Source organism: Rhincodon typus, chromosome 33 (genome assembly GCF_021869965.1).
Source record: "Rhincodon typus isolate 14 chromosome 33, sRhiTyp1.1, whole genome shotgun sequence".
Lineage (NCBI taxonomy): Eukaryota > Metazoa > Chordata > Chondrichthyes > Orectolobiformes > Rhincodontidae > Rhincodon > Rhincodon typus.
The window spans coordinates 24883439-24903827 of NC_063364.1; the positions used below are offsets into that span (position 1 = coordinate 24883439).

The following is a 20389-nucleotide window of genomic DNA, read 5'->3' on the forward strand; positions in this document are numbered from 1 at the left end:
TTACATTATGTATCACCTATGTGGTGTAGACTCAAATTTTGCTTGATAATGCTCTTGTAAAGCACTTTGGGAACATTTTATTAAGTTAACGTTGCTAAAATTCGAGATGCTGTCATTATTTCCATAATTGTACAAATATTATGCTGACAAATTTGAAGATTACCTTTAGGCAGTACCTCAGAAAATGTTAATGGCTGAAAACTGGTGATATAACTCAACATTTCAGGCCACATCTGCGTACCCAACTGCACTTTCAAGAAAACATAATCTAATTCTGTAAATCAAGCCTAAATATTTAAGAACACACACAAACCCCAGGAGAATGGTTGGGTACAAGAGCACTTAATTTTTGTGGGTCAATTCATTAGCATAATTAATTACAATTGCAGGCACTGATTTGGACAGGTTCAATGAAGGAAGTGAAAAAGTTCACGTCAGTGAAATTTATAGGGAATTAGATAATTAAAGGGAAGTTGCAGAATCGGGAATTGCAATTCCTGCAGCTGTACATTTCCTCATGATCACCTCACATTGTATCACCTCCACCTCAGCAACGGTGTAGCCCAGAGCTCCACCATTAATACTTAGCAGCAGTGTCTGAACTTTGTGCTAGACTTCCTTCAGTTAGCTCTCCAGTAAACAAAAGGCCATCAGTGGGCTGTAATGCTTTGTCAAACTTTCAAAGACTTGAAGAATTGTTGCCTCCATTTTCTGCCACTTCCTTGTAATTATCTGACTCTCTTTTTAAGTATCTGAGTGGGTATGGGGGTATAAATGAGCCAACAGTAAACATTCTTCCTGCAGACAGGCCTGCCTGGTATTCTTTCGCTCTTCTTAATCATCTATACAGAAACAATTCACATATATGGGTATTTGCATTCGGAACTCGAGGAAAGTTTCTTAGCCAAAGGGTAGAAACACTTAATTGGGGTACTCTCAGCCGTATCTAGGATGAGATTAGCTAATTGGGATCATGCGGCATGTATGACCTATTAAATCAACAGCTTAATCTCAGGGTCCAGGTCACATCTCAATACAATACAGCGTCAGTCTTGCAGGTTACAATATAAGGGTATTGTCCCCACCTCTGAACAAGGTTCAAGCCCTACGTACCCAAAAGGTGTGAAGGAAGTAACATCTCAGAACAGATTGATTAGAAAATGTTTATTATCTAGGCTTTCTCCTTGCTGAAATTACACTCGAATAATTCACTTCCAGCCATTGATGTTGGACTTATAATACAATTCAATGCTTCAGACTAGCAAACAAAAGTTTAGTTCAAAAATCAAAAAATAAAGCCACTTATTATCCTGAATGTTATTCAGAGCCATGCTCTATTCTCGAGTTTCTGAAAATTATTGATGTGGGAAGAATGTGAGCTTTAGCGTTTTAGTACTGCCAATTTTCTAGTTAGGGTACAAACACTCGCTGCAGGGTTATTGTAAGTCAATGCAGGAACTGACTGAAACTTGTAACACCAGTGCCAAAGCACTTAAATGTCTCTTATCAATATCATGACTGGCATTACGTGTGACTGGGTTTACATAGCATCATTCCTCCACAAATTATGCTAGCTTTGACACAAATGGCAATGCCATTCTCCTCCCTATGTCTGTAACTTTTTCCAGCCTGACAATTTTGCAAGGTCTCAAAATCCTCCAAACTCAGTTTGTGTGAACCCCTGTCCAATCTCGCAGTCCCTTCACCTCACTGTGCCTTCAGGTGTCTAATCCCTAGACTCTGAAATTGTCTTAAAAACTTTGTCTCCCTGCTTTTCTCTCCTTCTTTAAAAACTTTAAAAAAAAAGTTTTATCTACCTGTCAAAACATGGAGATGTGGGTACAATTACAACATTTAGAAGACATTTGGATGGATACATGAATAGGAAAGGTTTGGATGGATATGGGCCAGGAGCAGGCATGTGGGACTAGCTTAGTTTGGAATGATATTCGGCATGGACTGATTGGATCGAAGGGTCTGTTTCTGTGCTGTATGACTCTATGACTCTGTGTCGATCTTTGGACTCATGTTATATTGTATTAATTTTGCTCCTGTTAAGCATCTTTAAATGCTCCTCTGTTTTAAATAAAAGGTTTGTAAATGTCATTGCTGCAGGAACTGGCTGAAGCTTATTTCTTGCAGCATATAGATTGCTGAATATGGGGCAGATTTTGTGTCTGTTGTTGTTCTGTTGACTTATGTCAATGGATGTTTACCTGCTATTTTTTGTATCTGTCAGTTGATTATGATGTACGGGCAAAGTCATTCCAAATTGGAGTAGGCAAAGAAACGTTGCTGAGTGGTACAACTCACGAAGGATGTAATTAGATTATTGTCAAGTGGTTAGTTAGCACACTGGTATTTCAAATATGAAATCTAGGCAACCGCAGAACATTGAAATAGTTTTATTTAATTGTGTTTTTCTCAGATTTGTCTCCTCCTTCCTTGAAGATGCCAACGCTTGTTGGCAAACAGCACAAGAATTACCCTCATCAAGAGTAGGGAATATTCTAATTTTTACCCCAGACCGATGGAAATTATATCACCTTCTAAAATTGGTAGCAGTCAGCCCAGCACAGAGCATGCATCCAGTCTTGGGCAATTTTGGTCTGTATGTCTCCATGTCACACCTGGTTGTGCATTATCAACATTAGGATAGCTTAATTTTAGCTCAGCTTTACTACAGTAATTTTAATGACCAAGCTTACTGTAATTTAGTATAATTTGCCAAATGACTAGCAAGCGTACTTAGAAGGCCATACTTATGGCCACAATGGGTGGTTTGGGAAATGGAAATGTTACAACGGTTCTTCTAAGGCTGGAGTTAAATCAAGTTAAATCAATTAGATGTGGGTAAGAGCAAGGGAGCTTTATTCTGCACCTTAGCCATATTCCAGCTGACTTGAGAGTGTTTGATGAGAATTGCAACTGCAATTCTGTTTATAACCTGTTCTGAACTGGGAATTGGTTGACCGATAAGTTTAAAGGGAGCAAACATATGCTTCTAACCTCTACTATATCTCACAAGTATCCAACCTGTGGTTTACAAGCTATTGACAATCTCACCTTGGAGTCCAGACTTCTCACAGTTGTTTGATGTTTTATTCTCTTGGCTGTTTGGTGTAAATTTCATGGGCCTGGAAATTTGGAAAGTGTTTTACTTTCAGTGTGACTGGCAAACTGATTCTAAATGTTTGCATCATCAGCTTAAATTTGAATCAATAATGATATGGATTTCTGGTTGAGGCTTCATAGTTTGTCTGGCCCATAAGAATGAAAAAAATACATTTGGACGTATTTATTAAAGAATATGGGGGTCAGAGTGCTTGAAGAGGCGGTGCAGGGGGAGTTTTAATTTTACCTGGAACTTCCTATGTTCCCAACTCGATGTGGACACCAGATTTGGTGTGTTAACTTGTACAACGAAAGCGTGCTGTTTGTATCAGCCATGCTGAACCAATCAAATTCATTCTGAACCAAGCAAATCCACCCTGACCTGAATTGGCCTGAGGGTCAAATGGGCTGAAGATTTTCTTTTAGCAGTTTTCAGCTCCATTGCTGTTGCTCTGGTTAGAGAAGTTGATGGAATCAATGATCCTATCTGCGAAAATTTTGCAAATTTTAGAAAGCCATGGGAGTACTCAATTGAAGTGAGCTCCACTAAGTCATTCAAAGGGTGTGAGTGGAGTAATTTCTGAAGAAGAACATAGCAAGCCAGGCAGCATCTGGAGGAAAGGAGCAGTGCCAAGACTGAATTTTTAAAAAGTTTGTTTGGAGCGTATTTTCTCTTAGTATGCCATGCCCAAAGTGGAAAGGCATTTTATTTTGCAACACTATATTTCTTACCAACATGAACACAAGGTAATTACCCCAACACCCTCCTACCTTGGCAACAATGAAGGGACCACCTACCATCAATTTGTTTTAAAAGTGAATGCGTAAATGTGGCTAAACTACATTGTGTGATATTATCAAACAGTACAGTGGCACCTAAAAATATAAAAGAATTGCAGATGTAGGATATCTGAGACAAAAACAGAAATTACTGGAGAAACTCACAGGGTCTGTCAGCATCTGTAGAGAGAAGGCAGAGTTAACGTTTTGAGTCCAGTAGCCCATGACTCATCCTGAAATGTTAACTGCTCTTTTTCTCCACAGTTGTTGCCAGACCTACTGTGTTTCTCCAACAATTTCTGTTTTTGTAGTACAATAAAACCTCTGTGTCGAATTTCCCTGTCTGCTTATTTAGGCTAGAATTTAACCGATTTAAACCCAAAGAAAAAATAGAATGTGCATTCATATAGGGAAAGCTCCACAGCCAGTGAAGTACTTTTGAAGTGTGCTAATGTGAAATGAAACCACTGCAGATATTGGAAAGCTGAAATTAAAAAAAGGAAACGTTGGAAATATTCAACAGGTCAGGGAACATCTGGGGAGCGAAACAGTTAATGTTTCAGGGCATTGATCTTTCATCATAACTTTGTCTCTCTCCACAGATGCTGCCTGACCTGCTAATGTCAAGAAACACAAATTACACATTGCAGGGGCTCATATAAACTGTAATGTGTTCAAGAGCAGATGGAATCTTTTATGTTCACCTGAGACAACACGAAGGGGTATAACGTCGTAGCTAAAAAAAAATGACATCACTGCTACAGTACTGCACTCAGAGAGTCAGAGAGTCATACAGCATGGAAACAGACCCTTCTGTCGAACTAGTCCACACTGACCATATTCCCAAACAAAATTAGTCCCATTTGCCTGCGTTTGGCCCATATCCCACCAAACCCTTCCTATTCAGGCACTTATCCAAATGTCTTCTAAATGTTGTAACTGTACCTGCATCTACCTCTTCCTCTGGCAGTTCATTCCACACACAAACCACTCTCTGTGTAAAAGAAATTGCCCCTCATGTGCTTTTTTAAAACTTCCTCCTCTCACCTTAAAAATATTCTCCCTAGTTTAGAGCTCTCCCACTCTAGGGAAAAGACCCTTGCTATTCACCTTATCTATACCCCTCATGATTTTATAAACTTATATAATGTCACCCCTCCACCTCTTATGCTCCAGTGAAAAAATGCCAACCTATCCAGCCTAATTTTATAACTCAAGCCCTCCATTCTTGGCAACATCCTGGTAAATCTTTTCTGAACCCTCTCTCATTTAATAATATCCTTCCTGTATCAGGGTGACCAGAACTCACACAGTACTCCAGAAGAGGCCTCACCAATGTCCTGTACAACCTTAACGTGATGTTCCCACTCCTATACTCAAAGGTCTGAGCAATGAAGGCAGGGTGCTAAAAGCCTTCTTAACCACCCTGTCTACCTGTGATGCAAATTTCAAAGAATAATGTACCTGAACCCCTTGTCTCTCTTTTCTACAACACTACCCAGGTCTCTACCATTAATTGTATAAGTCTTGCCCTTGTTTGTTTTACCAAAATGCAAAACCTTGCATTTATCCAAATTAAACTCATCTGCTACTTCTCAGCCTATTGACCCAATTGATCGAGATCTCTTTGTAGTCTTAGATAATCTTCTTCTCTGTCCACTATACCACCAATTTTTGTGTCATCCACAAACTTACTAACCATCCCTCTTATATCCTCATCCAAATCGTTCACATAAATTGCAAACAAAAGTGGACCCAGTACCGATCCCTGTGGAACACCGCTAGTCACAGGCCTCCAGTCTAAAAAACAACCCTCCAGCGCCATCCTCAGCCTCCTACTGTCAAGCCAATTTTGTATCCAACTGGCAAGCTCTCCCCGCATCCCTTGTGATCTAACTTTACTAATTAGTCTACCATATGGAAACTTGCCAAAGGCTTTACTAAAGTCCATGAAAACCAGATCTACCATGCTGCCCTCATCAATATTTTTGGTTACTTCCCCAAAAATCTCAATCAAGTTTGTGAGACATGATTTTCCTCGCACAAAATCATGTTTATTATTCCTAATCAGTCACTGTCTCTCCAAATGAATGTAAATCCTATCTTTCAGAATCACCTCCAACAACTTACCCACCACCAATGTCAGTTCCCCGGTTTCTCCTTACAGCATTTCTTAAATAAAGGCACAACATTAGCCATCCTCCAGTCCTCTGGCATCTCACCCATGGTTATAGATGATACAAATATTTCTGCTAGGGGCCCCGTAATTTCTTCCCTAACTTCCCACAATGTCCTGGTATACACTTGATCAGGTCCATAAGATTTATTCACCTTTATGTTTTCTAAGACCTCCAGCACGTCCACATCTGTCATGTGAACTGTCTTCAAAACGTCAATATTTATTTCCGAGTTCTCTAACCTCCATTTCTTTCTCACAGTAAAAATTGATGCAAAATATTCATTGAGTATCTCTCCCATCACCTGAAGTTCAACAGATAGATGACCTTGTTGATCTTTAAAGGGCCCTATTCTTTCTCGAGTTGCTCTTTTGCTCTTAATGTACTTGTACTCTTTGGATTATCCTTAGCCTTACCTGCCAAAGCTATCTCATATCCCCTCTTTACCTTTCTGATTTCCCTCTTAAGAATGCCCCTGCACTGTTTCCACTGTTTGAGAGATTCATTTGATCCCAGTTGTCTATATCTAATATATGATTCTCTCTTATTCTTGACTAGAACCTGAATATCGTTATTCATCCTTTGTTCCCTACTTTTACCAGCCTTACCCTTCACTCTAACAGGAACAAAATGCCTCTGAACTCTCATTATCACACTTCTGAAAGCCTCCCACTCGTCAGTCGCATCATTACCCGTGAACAGTCTACTCCAGTCAACTTTTGAAAGTTCTTGTCTCATACTGTTAAAATTTGCCTTACCCCAATTAAGAACTTTAACTTTTATGGAAGGCTTATCCTTTTCCATAACTGTTTTAAAACTAGCGTTCCCCTGCTAACACTTCAGTCACTTGCCCTGCCTTATTTCCCAAAAGAAGTTTTGCTCCTTCTCGAGTAAGTACATTTACATATTGATAAAACTTTCTTGAACACGTTTAACAAATTCTTCACCATTCAAACCCTTGACACTGTGGCAGCCCCAGTCAATGTTAAAATTAAAATCCTCTACAATTACAATCCTATTGTTATTACATATATCTGAGATCTCCCTACGTATTTGCTCCCTAATTTCCCTCTGACTGTTGGGGGAACCTATAGTACAATCCCATCAAGGTGATCATCCCTTTCTTACTTCGAATTTCTACCCATGTAGTTTCACAGAACGATCCCTCAGAAATTCAAATGTCAGTTTTGACTTTTGTAACTTATATCCAGGACTTGTACTTGAATCTACATCCTGCGATTCAGAGGGGAGAGTGATGGCTGATATAGCAAATTTATATGTAAATGCAAACAATACAAGTCGAAAGTTTACTTCAATACCAGCTCAGGATTGTTATAAACCACTGCAGGGTTAGTCATAAATTTATGTATTAGATCTGAGTATTACTTTCAAAGTCATTAGCCAGAGAATTTCACATAATTATAAGATGTCTTTTTTAAAACATTAAATCCTGGAATCCTTTGTAATGGAAACTGAATTTTATTCATAAAGCGGGAGCCCTAATTATTTTTGATTAAATCAGCGATTATGATTGCTTTAAGTATAAATTATCTTAATCATAGAACAGACAGAAATAGCATTCTAAGGGAATAAGATTTAAATAGCGCCCACTCCCCATAAAAAAAAACTTCATAAAATCTGTTTTGCTTCACAATAATTTCACAAGGAGAGAATGGAAGAGAAAAAGTCACAAAAGTCGAATAAGATTGAGGAAGGAGCGAGTAAGAGACGAAGTGGGGGAGGGGGAGCAGAGACAGACAGTCAGATAGGGAAGGAGTTGCAAGCAAAGAAACCTCCCCCTCTGTCTGAGCTCCTCCTGAAGGCAGCTCCTATTTTGACGCGTTGAGCTGATGCCTGAGGCTGGGTTTCCAAAAATCAGCGAGATAATTGGATGCGCGGAAAGGCACGTGTCCGCTAATCTGCGATATCAGCTCTTGACAGCTCCGGCGTCCTTCCACCTTTCCCTTTACAACTCCTGAGCACAAACACGGACAGAGAAGCGGCAAGAGACAGAGACAGAGAGGAGATGAGAGCCTGCAGCGTGAACTTTTGCACCGCCTTACTCATCACTTATACCCTCGCCCAGGGATCAAGTGGTAAGGACCAGCTGACTTTACAAACTTGTGCAGAGCGCCTGAGCTTTTCTTTCCGCAGTTCTAGATAACTTAGGATTTCATTGAGTTCTTTCCCAGAGTTAATGTCCAGAGTGTTCTTTGTGGTTAAGAAATTCTACCAGAATAATCTCGACTAAAATCCACTTATTTCCTCCCCCTTTTTAAAAATGCCATATTAAGTTATTCAGCCTGGGAGATGAGATCATTTCTTTACTGGTAGAATAACAAGAAGCAGTTTGGAAAACCTACCCCTGGCGAGACTCACCTCTGCCAGTCTTCAATTTTGTTTTACAAATTATTTCCCAAGGAGTTGTGTTCAGGTTCAGCAAGATGTAAACAAATGGCTCGCTGCAGCGTATTGATCCCCCGTTACTAATTCGGATTTACAAGCTATAATAAGTTAGGATAAGCCACAAGTCAGCTGGGAAAGAGGATTCTTTTCCAACTCAGCAGAAGGAAGTATAGTGTTTTCCTTTTCTCGTTTGCTTTGGGAGGGTTTAAAGATGAATCAGGGCTTTCTGACTAACCAGAACATATACAATGATTCACATCCTGGGAAATTATTGCCAGGCCTATGACTTTATGTTCCTGAAAAAGATCGGGTCTGTTTTTACTTCAGGGGATTTAGGAATATTTTCCGTTGTTTTTGACAATGAGAATCGCATTCCAAAATCTTTCTGTTTTGGAAATGAGAATCAAGCAGCTTTGCCCATAACATACAAAGGGGACTGCTATTTCTGAAAATCAGGAGTATTGGCATGCAGTGACAAAGTTACTCATTGAATGTTTGTGAATCTAGAATCTTTCCTTTGGTGTGGTAGAGATCAAATTCTGCTCAGAAAATGATAAACCTGTTGTCTTGACTTTGATTTCCCTGTAGCTAAACTGAGCTTCTTGCATTGACTGGTTTCAGAAAAGAATTACCAAGACATCGCCAGGGTTGGAGGGTTTGAGCTATAGGGTAGGCTAATAGGTTGTGGCAATTTTCCTGGAACGACAGAAGCTGAGGGGTGACCATATAGCGGTTTATAAAATCATGAAGGGGATGGATAGGGTAAATAGGCAAGATCTTTTCCCCAGGGTAGGGGAGTCCAAAATTGGAGGGCATGGGTTTAAGGTCAGAGGGGAAAGATTTAATTGGACCTGAGGGGCAACTTTTTCACGCAGAAGGTGGTGCTTGTGTGGAATGAGCTGCCAGAGGAAGTGGTGGAGGCTGGTACAATTACAACATTTAAAAGGCACCTGGATGGTATATGAAAAGGAAGGGTTCAGAGGGATATGGGTCAAATGCTGGCAAATGGAACTAGAATAATTTAGGATATGTGGTTAGCATGGACAAGTTGGATCGAGGGGTCAGTTTCCGTGCTGCACAGCTCTGTGACTGTATGACTATATTAAGTATTTGAATGGGCAGCTTTAAAATGTGCCTGCACTACAGAGTGATTGAGGATTAGAATTTATACAACTACCACTCAAGTCGATATTCATTAAATGTCACCAATCCACAACAAAACCTTTCGAATAACTAAAAGTGAAGACAAACCATTTCAATATTTAATATGCATTGCGAAAGAAAAAATGTTGTGCATTTTTATAACAACTTTCATATTGGTCCCAACATGTTCTATAATCAACAAAGTTCTTTTGAAGTGAAATTCCTTCGTAAAGTAGGAACCACAACAATCAGTTTACTCACAGAAAGCTCCTAGAATGATCAGATGATCTGTTCTGGTTATATGGATTGAGGAATAAATATTGGCCAAGTGACAGGGAGAATTCCCTCCATGTTTATATCTCCCTGAGAGAGCAGATGGGGCCTTGGTTTAACATTTCATCTGAAACTTGAGACCTCCTAGTTTGGAGCACACCCTCCGTAATGCACTAGAGTGTCAAGTGGTCTGTATTCAAGTCTCTGACATGAAACTTGAACCTCTGACTGAAAGGCAAGAGTGCCACTGCATAAGCAATGGCTGACAAGGCTGTACAGATTTGAAATCAGCCAGATTTCTTTGGAATGTTCCATAGTAAGAATTGCTGGAAAAAGTGGTTGTATGTGAATGTCAATATAGAAAACATACATCATATGCAACATCTTTACTGGGGCAAAACATTCCAAATATTTCTGAAAAGGATAGAAGTAGGGAAAGGATCAGTGGAACTGGTTGTTAGACATCTAGCAAGAGTTGTTAAACAGTTTGAGAAGGTGATCATTTTCATATAATTTTCTCATGGTGCTTTAGCTATCACACAGAAACCTCAAGATTTTAAGGAGAGTATTGAAGGTAGAAAGAATGCAGTGTGTTCTAAAATGTGGAGGTTTGAAAAAGGTGAAGCATTTTCCATTGTAACAGAGAAAGGGTCATGGTGGGTCAGAGAATTGAGTAGTCTGTGATACTCACCCAATAGTTTGATAGTCTGGTCTGAAGTGACAATTGGCCATTTAGATAAGGCAGCGGAGAGCAGATTGTTCCCATTGTCCTTGACCTCAGCAAGAATTGTGGCACTGAAAAGATTTTGGGGGTGGTTGAGAAAACAAACATGTTTTTGCAGTATTGCGATTCAAATTGTGATTAGCAACAGTAAATTTATTGAAATCTGCATCATGAAGCTATTATCTGATAGCCAATGCAACAAAGAAAGAACTTTATGGATGATAAGAATGCTTGGAGTTGAAGATGTAGTTCTACTAGTTACTTTGATTATGGGACAAAGTGTCCAACTTCATGTGGCGTCTTTGCCATAATATGTTAGAAATCAAAGCAAAATGAGGCATCTGTCATGTGTGGAAAGTACCACCAGATCAACAAGTAATAGGCAAAGAATTTTTAACATGCAACCTAGATTGTGAAGTAGATATTCACTTTTAGCTATGAACAAAACAAATGATAACATTCAGCTGGGGAGGTAGGTAGATGACTGTGATTCCGTTCAATTATTTTGCTGCATAAGCTTTTCTTGTAATGTTTCAGCTTGTTTTACATGCTGACACAGTCCAGATCCAGTTAGAATGAAGCTGGATCATAGCCTGTAAACCTTTTCGATGAAAAGCCCCATCAAATGTCTATCAAAATAAGATGTTTCCAGGAACCTTACCAAAACCAGAAATGATTGGAACAAAATCAGCTTTTATTCTAACATGAAGTACTAAGGAAATAAATTAAAGAACTAAGTGCTAAGGCTCTAATTTTGAGGTGGTTTTTAATGGAAATCTAAGCATCTGTAGGACTGAATCTTTAAGAGGTTCAATTTTAACTCCGCGAAAGTGAAAGGGTTTTTAGGGAAACTTTGGAATGAGAGCCTTGTTTATATTCATATGCAGTTTGCTATTCAAAAACTGTGGAAACTTTAATTTTGTGAAATTCTTATCTGAATGCAGAATTCAGTATTGTTAATTATCATTATTGCTCTTGTATTATTGATATTCATGAATATGATCTATAATATTTAGATATTCATTTAGTATGGCTGTAATAATTGTGTACAGTAAGTATAATGACAAAAAAAGCATCCCAAGCTATTGTATATAAGAAGCTGTCTGTCTACAATGCTGCTGTCTGGGTATGTATCTACCACTAATTCCCCACTATGTTTCTAGCTCCAATTCCCCACTGCATCCTGTAATGTCATGGTTGGAAGCAAAGATAAGGGAATCAACTGTCTCAGTGACGCACAATGTCCCAAGATGGGTGCTGGTGCCTGCTCTTGGAACCTGGAATTGGGAAAACCAACCTAGTTACCCTGGCAACCCTCCTCGCTTCTGCTTGTTAAAACACAGTTACAAAATGTTTATACAGGTCTCTTAATGCATTGTACAGCCTGATGATAGGTCTGTATCTTTCTATGTCTAGAAGTTCGAAATGCTTTTTAGTTATGCTATACTACTAGGGTAGTGTGTATTAATTCTGTTTACTTCAGAATGTAGTTAACTACATTGTCATACCGCATTTTCTGAAAGCTGAATTTTACCCAAACCCAAGAGCAGAACAGCTGTCCAACTGGACTGAAAGTGCAGCAGTTTTAGTTGAGAAAGCGCTCTCCCTTTAAGAAGACTGGTTAAACCTTTAGCAGAAGGACAAAACAAGAAATTTGCTTTTTATAACAAAAGATCAGCTCTCACAACTGTCTAAATGAGCTTCAAATACAATTAAATATTGTGAAGGACAGTTACTGTCATGTCAGCATGCAATAGTCACTTTGTACATTTGCAAAATGATACAAACAGCAACAGCAAATCAATGATCAGTATTCTGTTTGTTTTGCATGACTAAGGAGATGAATTTCAGCTAAGCCACCAGAGAGATCTTGTCCCTGCTCTCTTCTATTGCAATGGGATGTTTGACACCGATCCGAGCACATAGAAGCAGATCTCCCACCTCGAAGATGACCCTTCTGATAATGCAGCATTCCCTATTACAGTTCTGCACTATAGTGGTTTGGCTAGATTATGAGTTCAGTTCCTGGATTGGAGCTGGATAAGTACAGATTGAAAAACCTAAAGGTAAACATTTAGTTAACTGAACCCTTTGGGCCCTTCCAAATCATAACATTTCAGATGGACTGCTTCAGCAGTTCCAGTAAAGTGCTTGATAGGATAGATTAGCTGATATTATGGGATGCACAGATTTGCCAAGCATAACAGGCATTGTCCTTACAGCTTTATAGCAGGAAACGATCAAAGACTGATTCAGGCACGGTTTCCAAGAACTAATTTGGTCACCAGCTAGTTAGAATGTAACATTATCAGCACCAGATGATGACAACAACAGAACTGACATTCTAACCAGTTTATCGCTTGGCTCAGTTCCCAACTCCATGTTATTGAAAGAAGTAAAGCGAATCAGCATTTTAATTGGAGCAATTTTTCATGCTTCCTTTTCTGTGAAGGGGAATTTGTGGCTGAGTTTTCAGTGCCTGGTTTACACCTATTATTTCACGGGAAAAGAATTTTCTTTCTCACACTGACTTACAGCTTAAAAAAAGTGAAACCATCCTCAGCTTGGCTGTGAGATTGTGGTACTCATATTAGAAAGTCTATGAATAATAATTGGCACGTCAAGGATGACTCGTGAGTCAAAAATGCTGGAAAACTAAAATAAAACCTGAGAATATCAACAACACCCAACTATTTGGCCACAATTTGAATGAGAAGAAGGAGGTGAGTGCTTCATGTGGCATGCATCATCAAGAATGAAGCATCAACCTTCATATGTAGTTATACCCCTGTGTGTGAACCAAGGAAGTGATAGTCAATAGTCTATTCAGCTACGGAAGGCATTTCAGCCAAAACTGACCATGTCCTTGGTAACCTTCGCCTACCACTTTTCAGCAGGAACACTGAGCCACAAATGATATGATACGAATGGTATTTCTGCAGATGTGCTCATCTTCCAGAAAGAACTGAAAACATATTCAATAGTATGACCATATTTAAACATAAGCTTTTTAGCTAAAAGTGGCTTTGCCCAAGGCAAAGATAATGTTTTTTTGAAAAACATCCTTTTGCTAATGTGCAGCAGTGCGTAATAGTCACATTATATACTTAAACGAAAAGCAACAAATTACAAGGATGGTGTGTCTAAAATATTATCTTGAGCCCAACTTGCACTATAATTATGTACGCAGTTTGCTAAAAATGAATTAAAATTTAGCAAATTGCATGGATAAAAAATATATGGTGGTGAGTAAATTGATGCAATCTGTTCCAAGCACTATTTTTGCCTTAATTGTTCTTCAGTCCTCTTTTACAGTAAATCTGCAACGTTAAAGCTTGGCTGATTCCCCTTTCTAATTTTCCTCTTTCCACTTTTCCTCTTCCTGATAGTGTTGACTCTTTGTCAGTGTACAGTTTCAAAGGAGCCAACTGGCCCACGATAACCCTGCCAAGAACCAATTCTTCAAGCCTCAGTCTGTTTTTACCCTTCAGCCTCATTCAGGCTCAAACTTTGCATCTGGGTTCACTTACCATAAACCTGGAGCAGATTTTCTCTGAATGCTGTTGAAATGGTGAAGGATAAATTGTAAATTCAATAAAGATTATTCTTGCAATCAACCAATGTAGAGTACCCACCAAGAAGACTAATAGAATATTGAACTGCGTAGAGGTACCAAAATAGCTGCCGTAGAAATATACAGTGCCCTAGTCAGGTGGCACCTCGAGTGCCTTGTCTAATACCAGGCACTGAAGTAAAATGGACAGATTTGAACACCACTGTCAAGACCAAGAAGAATCATAAGGCTAATTGCTAGTCTGAAAGGTTTAACGTAGAGGAAAGACTTTAAAAAATTAGGCCTTTTGACCTTGAAAGTGGCTGTTCAAGACTTGATCTTAAGAGTTAAGTAGGATCAAAAGTGCTACAGGAAATGTATATGGAAAGTTACTTTTAAATTCTAAGATTAAGATGAGGGCTCACAGGTCCAAATAAGTGTAAGACAAAGCTAGGACTCATGTCAGCAAGCTTTTGTTCTCAGGAGGAGTAATTAATGCAACAAAGTACTAGTTGATGCTAAACCCACAGAATCACTGAGAAGTTGTAACCGCTGACAATGCTATTTTATGAGTGGATTGTAGAGTTATTCTGGATAAATGAATGACGGTGTCTGTGTGGCTTTCCTCCACAGTAATTATCATGTGATTCTATGAATGCTAACTGACATTACTCCTTTCAGCAGCAGTGAGACCAATTGTAGTAGCCTTGATGAGCACCACTGGCTCATCAACTGGGATTAGTGAGAACAATACAGACTTAATATTAAAAAAGGGCTTGACAAGGTAGTTAGTGATTTACTGCTCCCTTTAGCTAGGGAATCTAGAGCAAGGGGATACCATGACAACAAGGTGCAGGGTTGGATGAACACAGCAGGCCAAGCAGCATCATAGGAGCAGAAAGGCTGACGTTTTGGGCCTAGACCCTTCATCAGAAAAGGGGGAGGGGAAGGGGGTTCTGAAATAAATAGGGAGAGAGTGGGAGGCGGATAGGAGATGGATAGAGGAGAGGATAGGTGGAGAGGAAACAGACAGGTCGAAGAGGCGGGGATGGAGCCAGTAAAGGTGAGTGTAGGTGGGGAGTTAGGGAGGGGATAGGTCAGTCCAAGGAGGACGGACAGGTCAAGGGGGCGGTAGGAGATGGGGGTGCGGCTTGAGGTGGGAGGAGGGGAGAGGTGGGAGGAAGAACAGGTTAGGGAGGCGGGGACGAGCTGGACAGGTTTTGGGATGCGGTGGGAGGAGGGGAGATTTTGCAGCTTGTGAAATCCACATTGATACCATTGGGCTGCAGGGTTCCCAAACGAAATATGAGTTGCTACCATTTCAGGTTACTGATTGTTCAGCTCTTGAAATGAAGTGCAAGGATGTTACTTTTGCTTGACGTTTTCATGAAAAGTTGGAAATCCAATGTATTTCATTTCCTTTTATCTCTTTATGTATTCTTTTGTTAATTTTACTGAAGTAAGCACATTTACATGTAGCATGCTCACAAATACGTTAAACCTAATGCAAAGAAAGCCATGTAATTCCATCTAATGCCGAATGTGATATAGACATCACAGAAGTGTTATATCACAGAAAGTGACCATTTAGCCTATTGGGTCTGCACCAGCTCGTTGATGAATAATTTTCTTACTGCCATTCACCTGCCTTTTTCCCCCATGCCTTTTCATATTGTGTCTATTCAAATAATCATCCAATGCCCTCTTGAATGCCTTAATTGTCTCTGCCTCCATGACACTTCCAGGCAGTGTATACTAGACCTGAGCTCACTGAAAAAGATTTCCTCTTGTATTGCATTTGCTATATTTGCCAATTGTTTTAAATCCGGGCCCTATCATCCTCAATCCTTTAGATTTTGACTTATTATTGTCACATGTACCTAGGTACAGTGAAAAGTTTTGTTTTGCGTGCAGTACAGGCAAATCATTGTGTAGAAAGTGCATTAATGGAACAGAGCGAATAATACAATATTACGGCTGCAGAGAAGGCGCACACAGAGTTTAAAATTTGAGAGGTTCATTCAGAAGTCTAATGAGTGGGAGCAGTTTCTCCTTCTCTATCTACACTATTCAGACCTCTCATCATTTTAAAAGCTTCAATCAGAACCCCTCTTAGCTTCTTCTCTCAAAGGGGCGCAGCCCCAACCTCTCCAATCTATCATCTCAACTTAAGTTTCTCATCTGCAGAATCATTTTTGTAAATCTCTTCTGCATTCTCTCCAATGCTTTCATACCCTGCCAGTACTGAGGCACCCAGAACTGTACGCATTACTCCAGCTGAGATCCAACAAGTATCTTTTATAAGTTCAGCATAACCTGCTTGCCGTTGTACTCTATGCTTTAGTTGTAAAGCCCCGGATACTGTATGTTTAATTAACCATTCGCTCTGTTTGTCATACCACCTCCAGTGCTCTGTGCTCATATACCCCCAGGGCTCCCTGCTTCTGCATCCCTTAAGTATTCTGCCACTTATTTTGTATTGTCTGTCCATGTTCTTCCCACCAAAATGCATAACCTCACAGTTCTCTGCATTTAGCTTCATCTGCCACCTATTTGCCAATTCCACCAACTTGTCCATGTCCTTTTGAAGTTCCAAACTGCCCTGCTCATAGTTTACAATCTTATCAAGTTTTGTATCATCTGCAAACTTTGAAATTGCCCCTGCACATCAAGTTTTAATTCATTTATAGATATCAGGAAAAGCAAGCGTCCTGATATTAACCCATGGGAACCAACACCACCCCCCCACAGAAATTCCTTCAGCCTGAAAAATATCCATTGACCATTACTGTCTATTTCCAATTATACAGCATATCCACATTGCTTCTGTCCCTTTCATTCCACGAGCTGTACTTTTCTCATAAATCTGTGTTATCAAATACCTTTTGAAAGTCCATGTACATGGCTGCAACCTCTGTTACAACTTTGAAAAACTCCCAAAAGTTAGTGTAACATGATTTCCCCTTGAGAAATTTGTGCTGGCTTCTCTAAAAAAAAACCCGCTCTTTTCCACGTGACCACTAATTCTATTCAGAATAACTTCTTCTAGAAACCTCCCCACAACTGAAATTAAGCTGACTGGTCAGTTGGGAAAAATGTTTATTACAGCAATGTGGGTTTGCTTTACGCTTTCCTAGCATTGTGTTAATCGTTGTACAAAGTCAGGAGTTTCCACCATAGCACACAAGTGCTGGTTTCCTATCTGGCAGCCACTTGGCATTGGAGAGAATCCATCCATTAGCACATTCTGTGTCAATGTTTTTCTTTAGCCTCTCTGTTCCCAGTGATCTGGTCTTGGAAGGACTGAACCAGCAAAAATCATTTCAGAGACAGTAAGGACTGCAGATGCTGGAAGCTAGAGTCAATAAATGTGGAGCTGGGAAACCACTGCTGTTCAGACAGTATCTAAGGAGCTGCCTCACTGGCTGTATACTTTTCCAGTTCGACAAAAATTATTTTGAGACTGCCCAACAAACAGCTCCAGGCCATGCAACAAAATAGGGAGGGTCAGCTGTCAATGGAACCAAAAGTTTTGGGTGGATCCAAACCAGAGCTGTACGGTGGCTTGTTGATTGGATATGGGACTTGATTTTACTTTATCTCAGATATTCTGTGAAGAAGTAGGGGCAGTTTTCAAAATATAAATGGTAGCCACTTTTTAAGGTTCAGCTCTGACTTCAGTTTCTTAAAAGTAGCTGATAATGTTGAGTTGGCCAAAATAGGACAATCCGTGTGATTTCATAGAATCTCTACGGTGTGGAAGCAGGCCATTCGGCCTGTCGAGTCCACACTGACCATTCAAAGAACATCCCACCCAGACCCACCTCCCTAACTCTGTAACCCTGAAGATGAAGGACCTTGCCAAATGCTTTAGCGAAGTCCATGTGGTCAACATCCAGTGCCTTACAGAGGAGAAATTTCTCGGTCAAAATTCTGGAAATTCCGACTTAACACCATAATGAGTGTAGCTTCACCTTGCAGACTGCTGCAGGGACTCAAAAAGGCTACTTTGCAGGGAGCAATTTAGAGTTGGACAATAAATGTTTGTCAGGTGGTGATGCTCATATTATCATAAATTAACATCAAAGCAAAAATCTCTACTCATTTTCCAAATTAATTTCCAGGGCTCCATTGTTCTTTACAGATCTACATCAGTCTGGTTTGGAGAAGCCCAGCAAACATCTAGTTGGATTGATTCAGTGCTTTGGTATTCTGGCAAACATGTTGCTTCAAAACTAAGCCACATCTGTTAATGATGTTTCTAGTAGGTGCGCTTGATGTGGTCTGCAAAGCCTTACCTGAGATATAAAGATAAACATGCAAAGAGAAAAACCATATTCCCTGGTCATTGAGACATTCTAGAGTCACTGCCCTGTTATAAAACCCTAACAATGTACATCAATTACAGAGCATTCTTTCAGCCCCAGGCTCAATAACAACTCTCGGTTTCAAGGACTTCTTTGAAAGTTGCTTTGGAGCCTTGGACTGAAAGAATTCACTGTATTTACTGTGTTAAAAATGGAATAAAAGGATACACTGTTATCAAAAAAAACAGTTAAACCAAAACTTTTGTTCCATATGTCACAGGATTTTAATTTCAAACTTGTTCGGAGTTCACTTATGTTTGGGGGCAGAATAAGCACCACGTGGGTGGACTGGCATCCACAGTAGTTGAGAAAGGCAAGTAACACTGTGGGAGCCATGTATCCTATAAGTGCAAATAGATTAACACCTTGACTAAAAGAGTTGTCTATTAGTGTTATAATCAGACTTATCCTGTCATGAGACAGTGTTTTTTTTCACATTATTTTCCAGCCCTGAAGCTAGGCTGGGCTGGGCTGTCATTTCCACTGCTCCACTGAAAGATCAGGCAATTTTACAAGGTGAGATTCCACAACATGCAACACCCTACTATGAACTTTGAATCTGTGACTGAACCACATTAGCACAGTGTACACAATCATAGAATTCCAACAGTGCAGAAAGACGCCATATGGCCTATCGAATGTACACTGACCCTCTGAAGAGCATCCCATCAGACACAGTCCCCTAACCTATCCTCATAACCCAGCCTGCATATCCTTGGACACTACAGATAATTTAACATGGCTAACCCACTTAACTTGCACATCTTTGGACTATGGGAGGAGCCTGGAGCACCCAGTGGATATCCATGCAGACACAGTGAGAAAGTGCAAACTCCACACAAACAGTCACCCGAGGCTGAAATAAAAATTGGGTTCCTGGTGCCGGTAGGCAACAATGCTAACCACTGAGCCAAATGTGCCATCTCCCGGTGGCATATCTCTCTCTTTCTCTCTCCCTCTCTCTCTCTCTCTATTAGTCTGAACCTCGTTCAACCTTATACATAAACAACACAGCCCTTTGAACAGTTAAAGCATTTTGAACTGGAAAAATAACTGCAGTACATTGGCCCCCTGCAGAAGTACTTGCTTCAACTTTTCCTTAATGGAACCACAGATGTGAATCATCGTTTACTGCTCACTGAGCTTGTTTCAAGTGCTACTTGCATACACCCGATGGTATGCCCTTGGGTAAGGTAAGAACATCACGCTACACAAAGACTGGCTTGATTTTTTTTTTACAGCACTGAGGAGTAAAATGTAATGGGTATCGCTGATTTTTGAGATTGCTTTTCCTACTTAATTTACAAACCATTTCATAGACCTGCTGCAACTGTAATTGCAATGATTTCTTCTTTTTTTTGTAGTTTTTTAGCGTGACTGTTATTTATCTGGCAATACCCTTTAACATTTTATCCCATTTGAAAACATTAAGTTGGATCAAAACATTTTGGATGCTGAAATGGGCAAATTTCCTAGGCCCTAACTCCAACTTGGCTAAATTAACCAACTTCAGAAATTGGGTCAGGAAGCTGGCCTGCTGTATCTTTTTCTTTTCCCATTAACTAAAAGCATCATAAGCTAAAGAACTGTGGATGCTGAAGATCTCAAACGCAAACAGAGAATACTGGAGAAACTCAACAGGGCCCAGCAGCATCTATGGAGAGAAATCAGAGTTAACATTTCGGGTCTGGTGATCCTCCTTCAACCCACCAGTATAGGAACAGGGATAGTAGGAACTGCAGATGCTGGAGAATCTGAGATAACAAGGTGTAGAGCTGGATGAACACAGCAGGCCAAGCAGCATCATAGGAGCAGGAAGGCTGACGTTTCGGGCCTAGACCCTTCATCAGCC

The 20389-nt window shown here is 40.0% G+C and overlaps 1 protein-coding gene across 2 annotated transcripts in view; it reads left to right on the top strand.

Annotated features, from left to right (window-relative positions):
• Positions 1–7918: 7918 nt before the first annotated feature.
• The window catches only part of LOC109920189 (EGF-like repeat and discoidin I-like domain-containing protein 3), a 77091-nt gene continuing 64620 nt past the window's right edge, over positions 7919–20389 (top strand). For both annotated transcript variants that reach the window (XM_048616111.1, XM_048616112.1), the window contains exon 1: positions 7919–8167. In XM_048616111.1, coding sequence (XP_048472068.1) covers positions 8098–8167 — 70 coding nt within the window. In that variant the 5' untranslated portion in view covers positions 7919–8097. The remainder of the gene's footprint in view (positions 8168–20389) is intronic.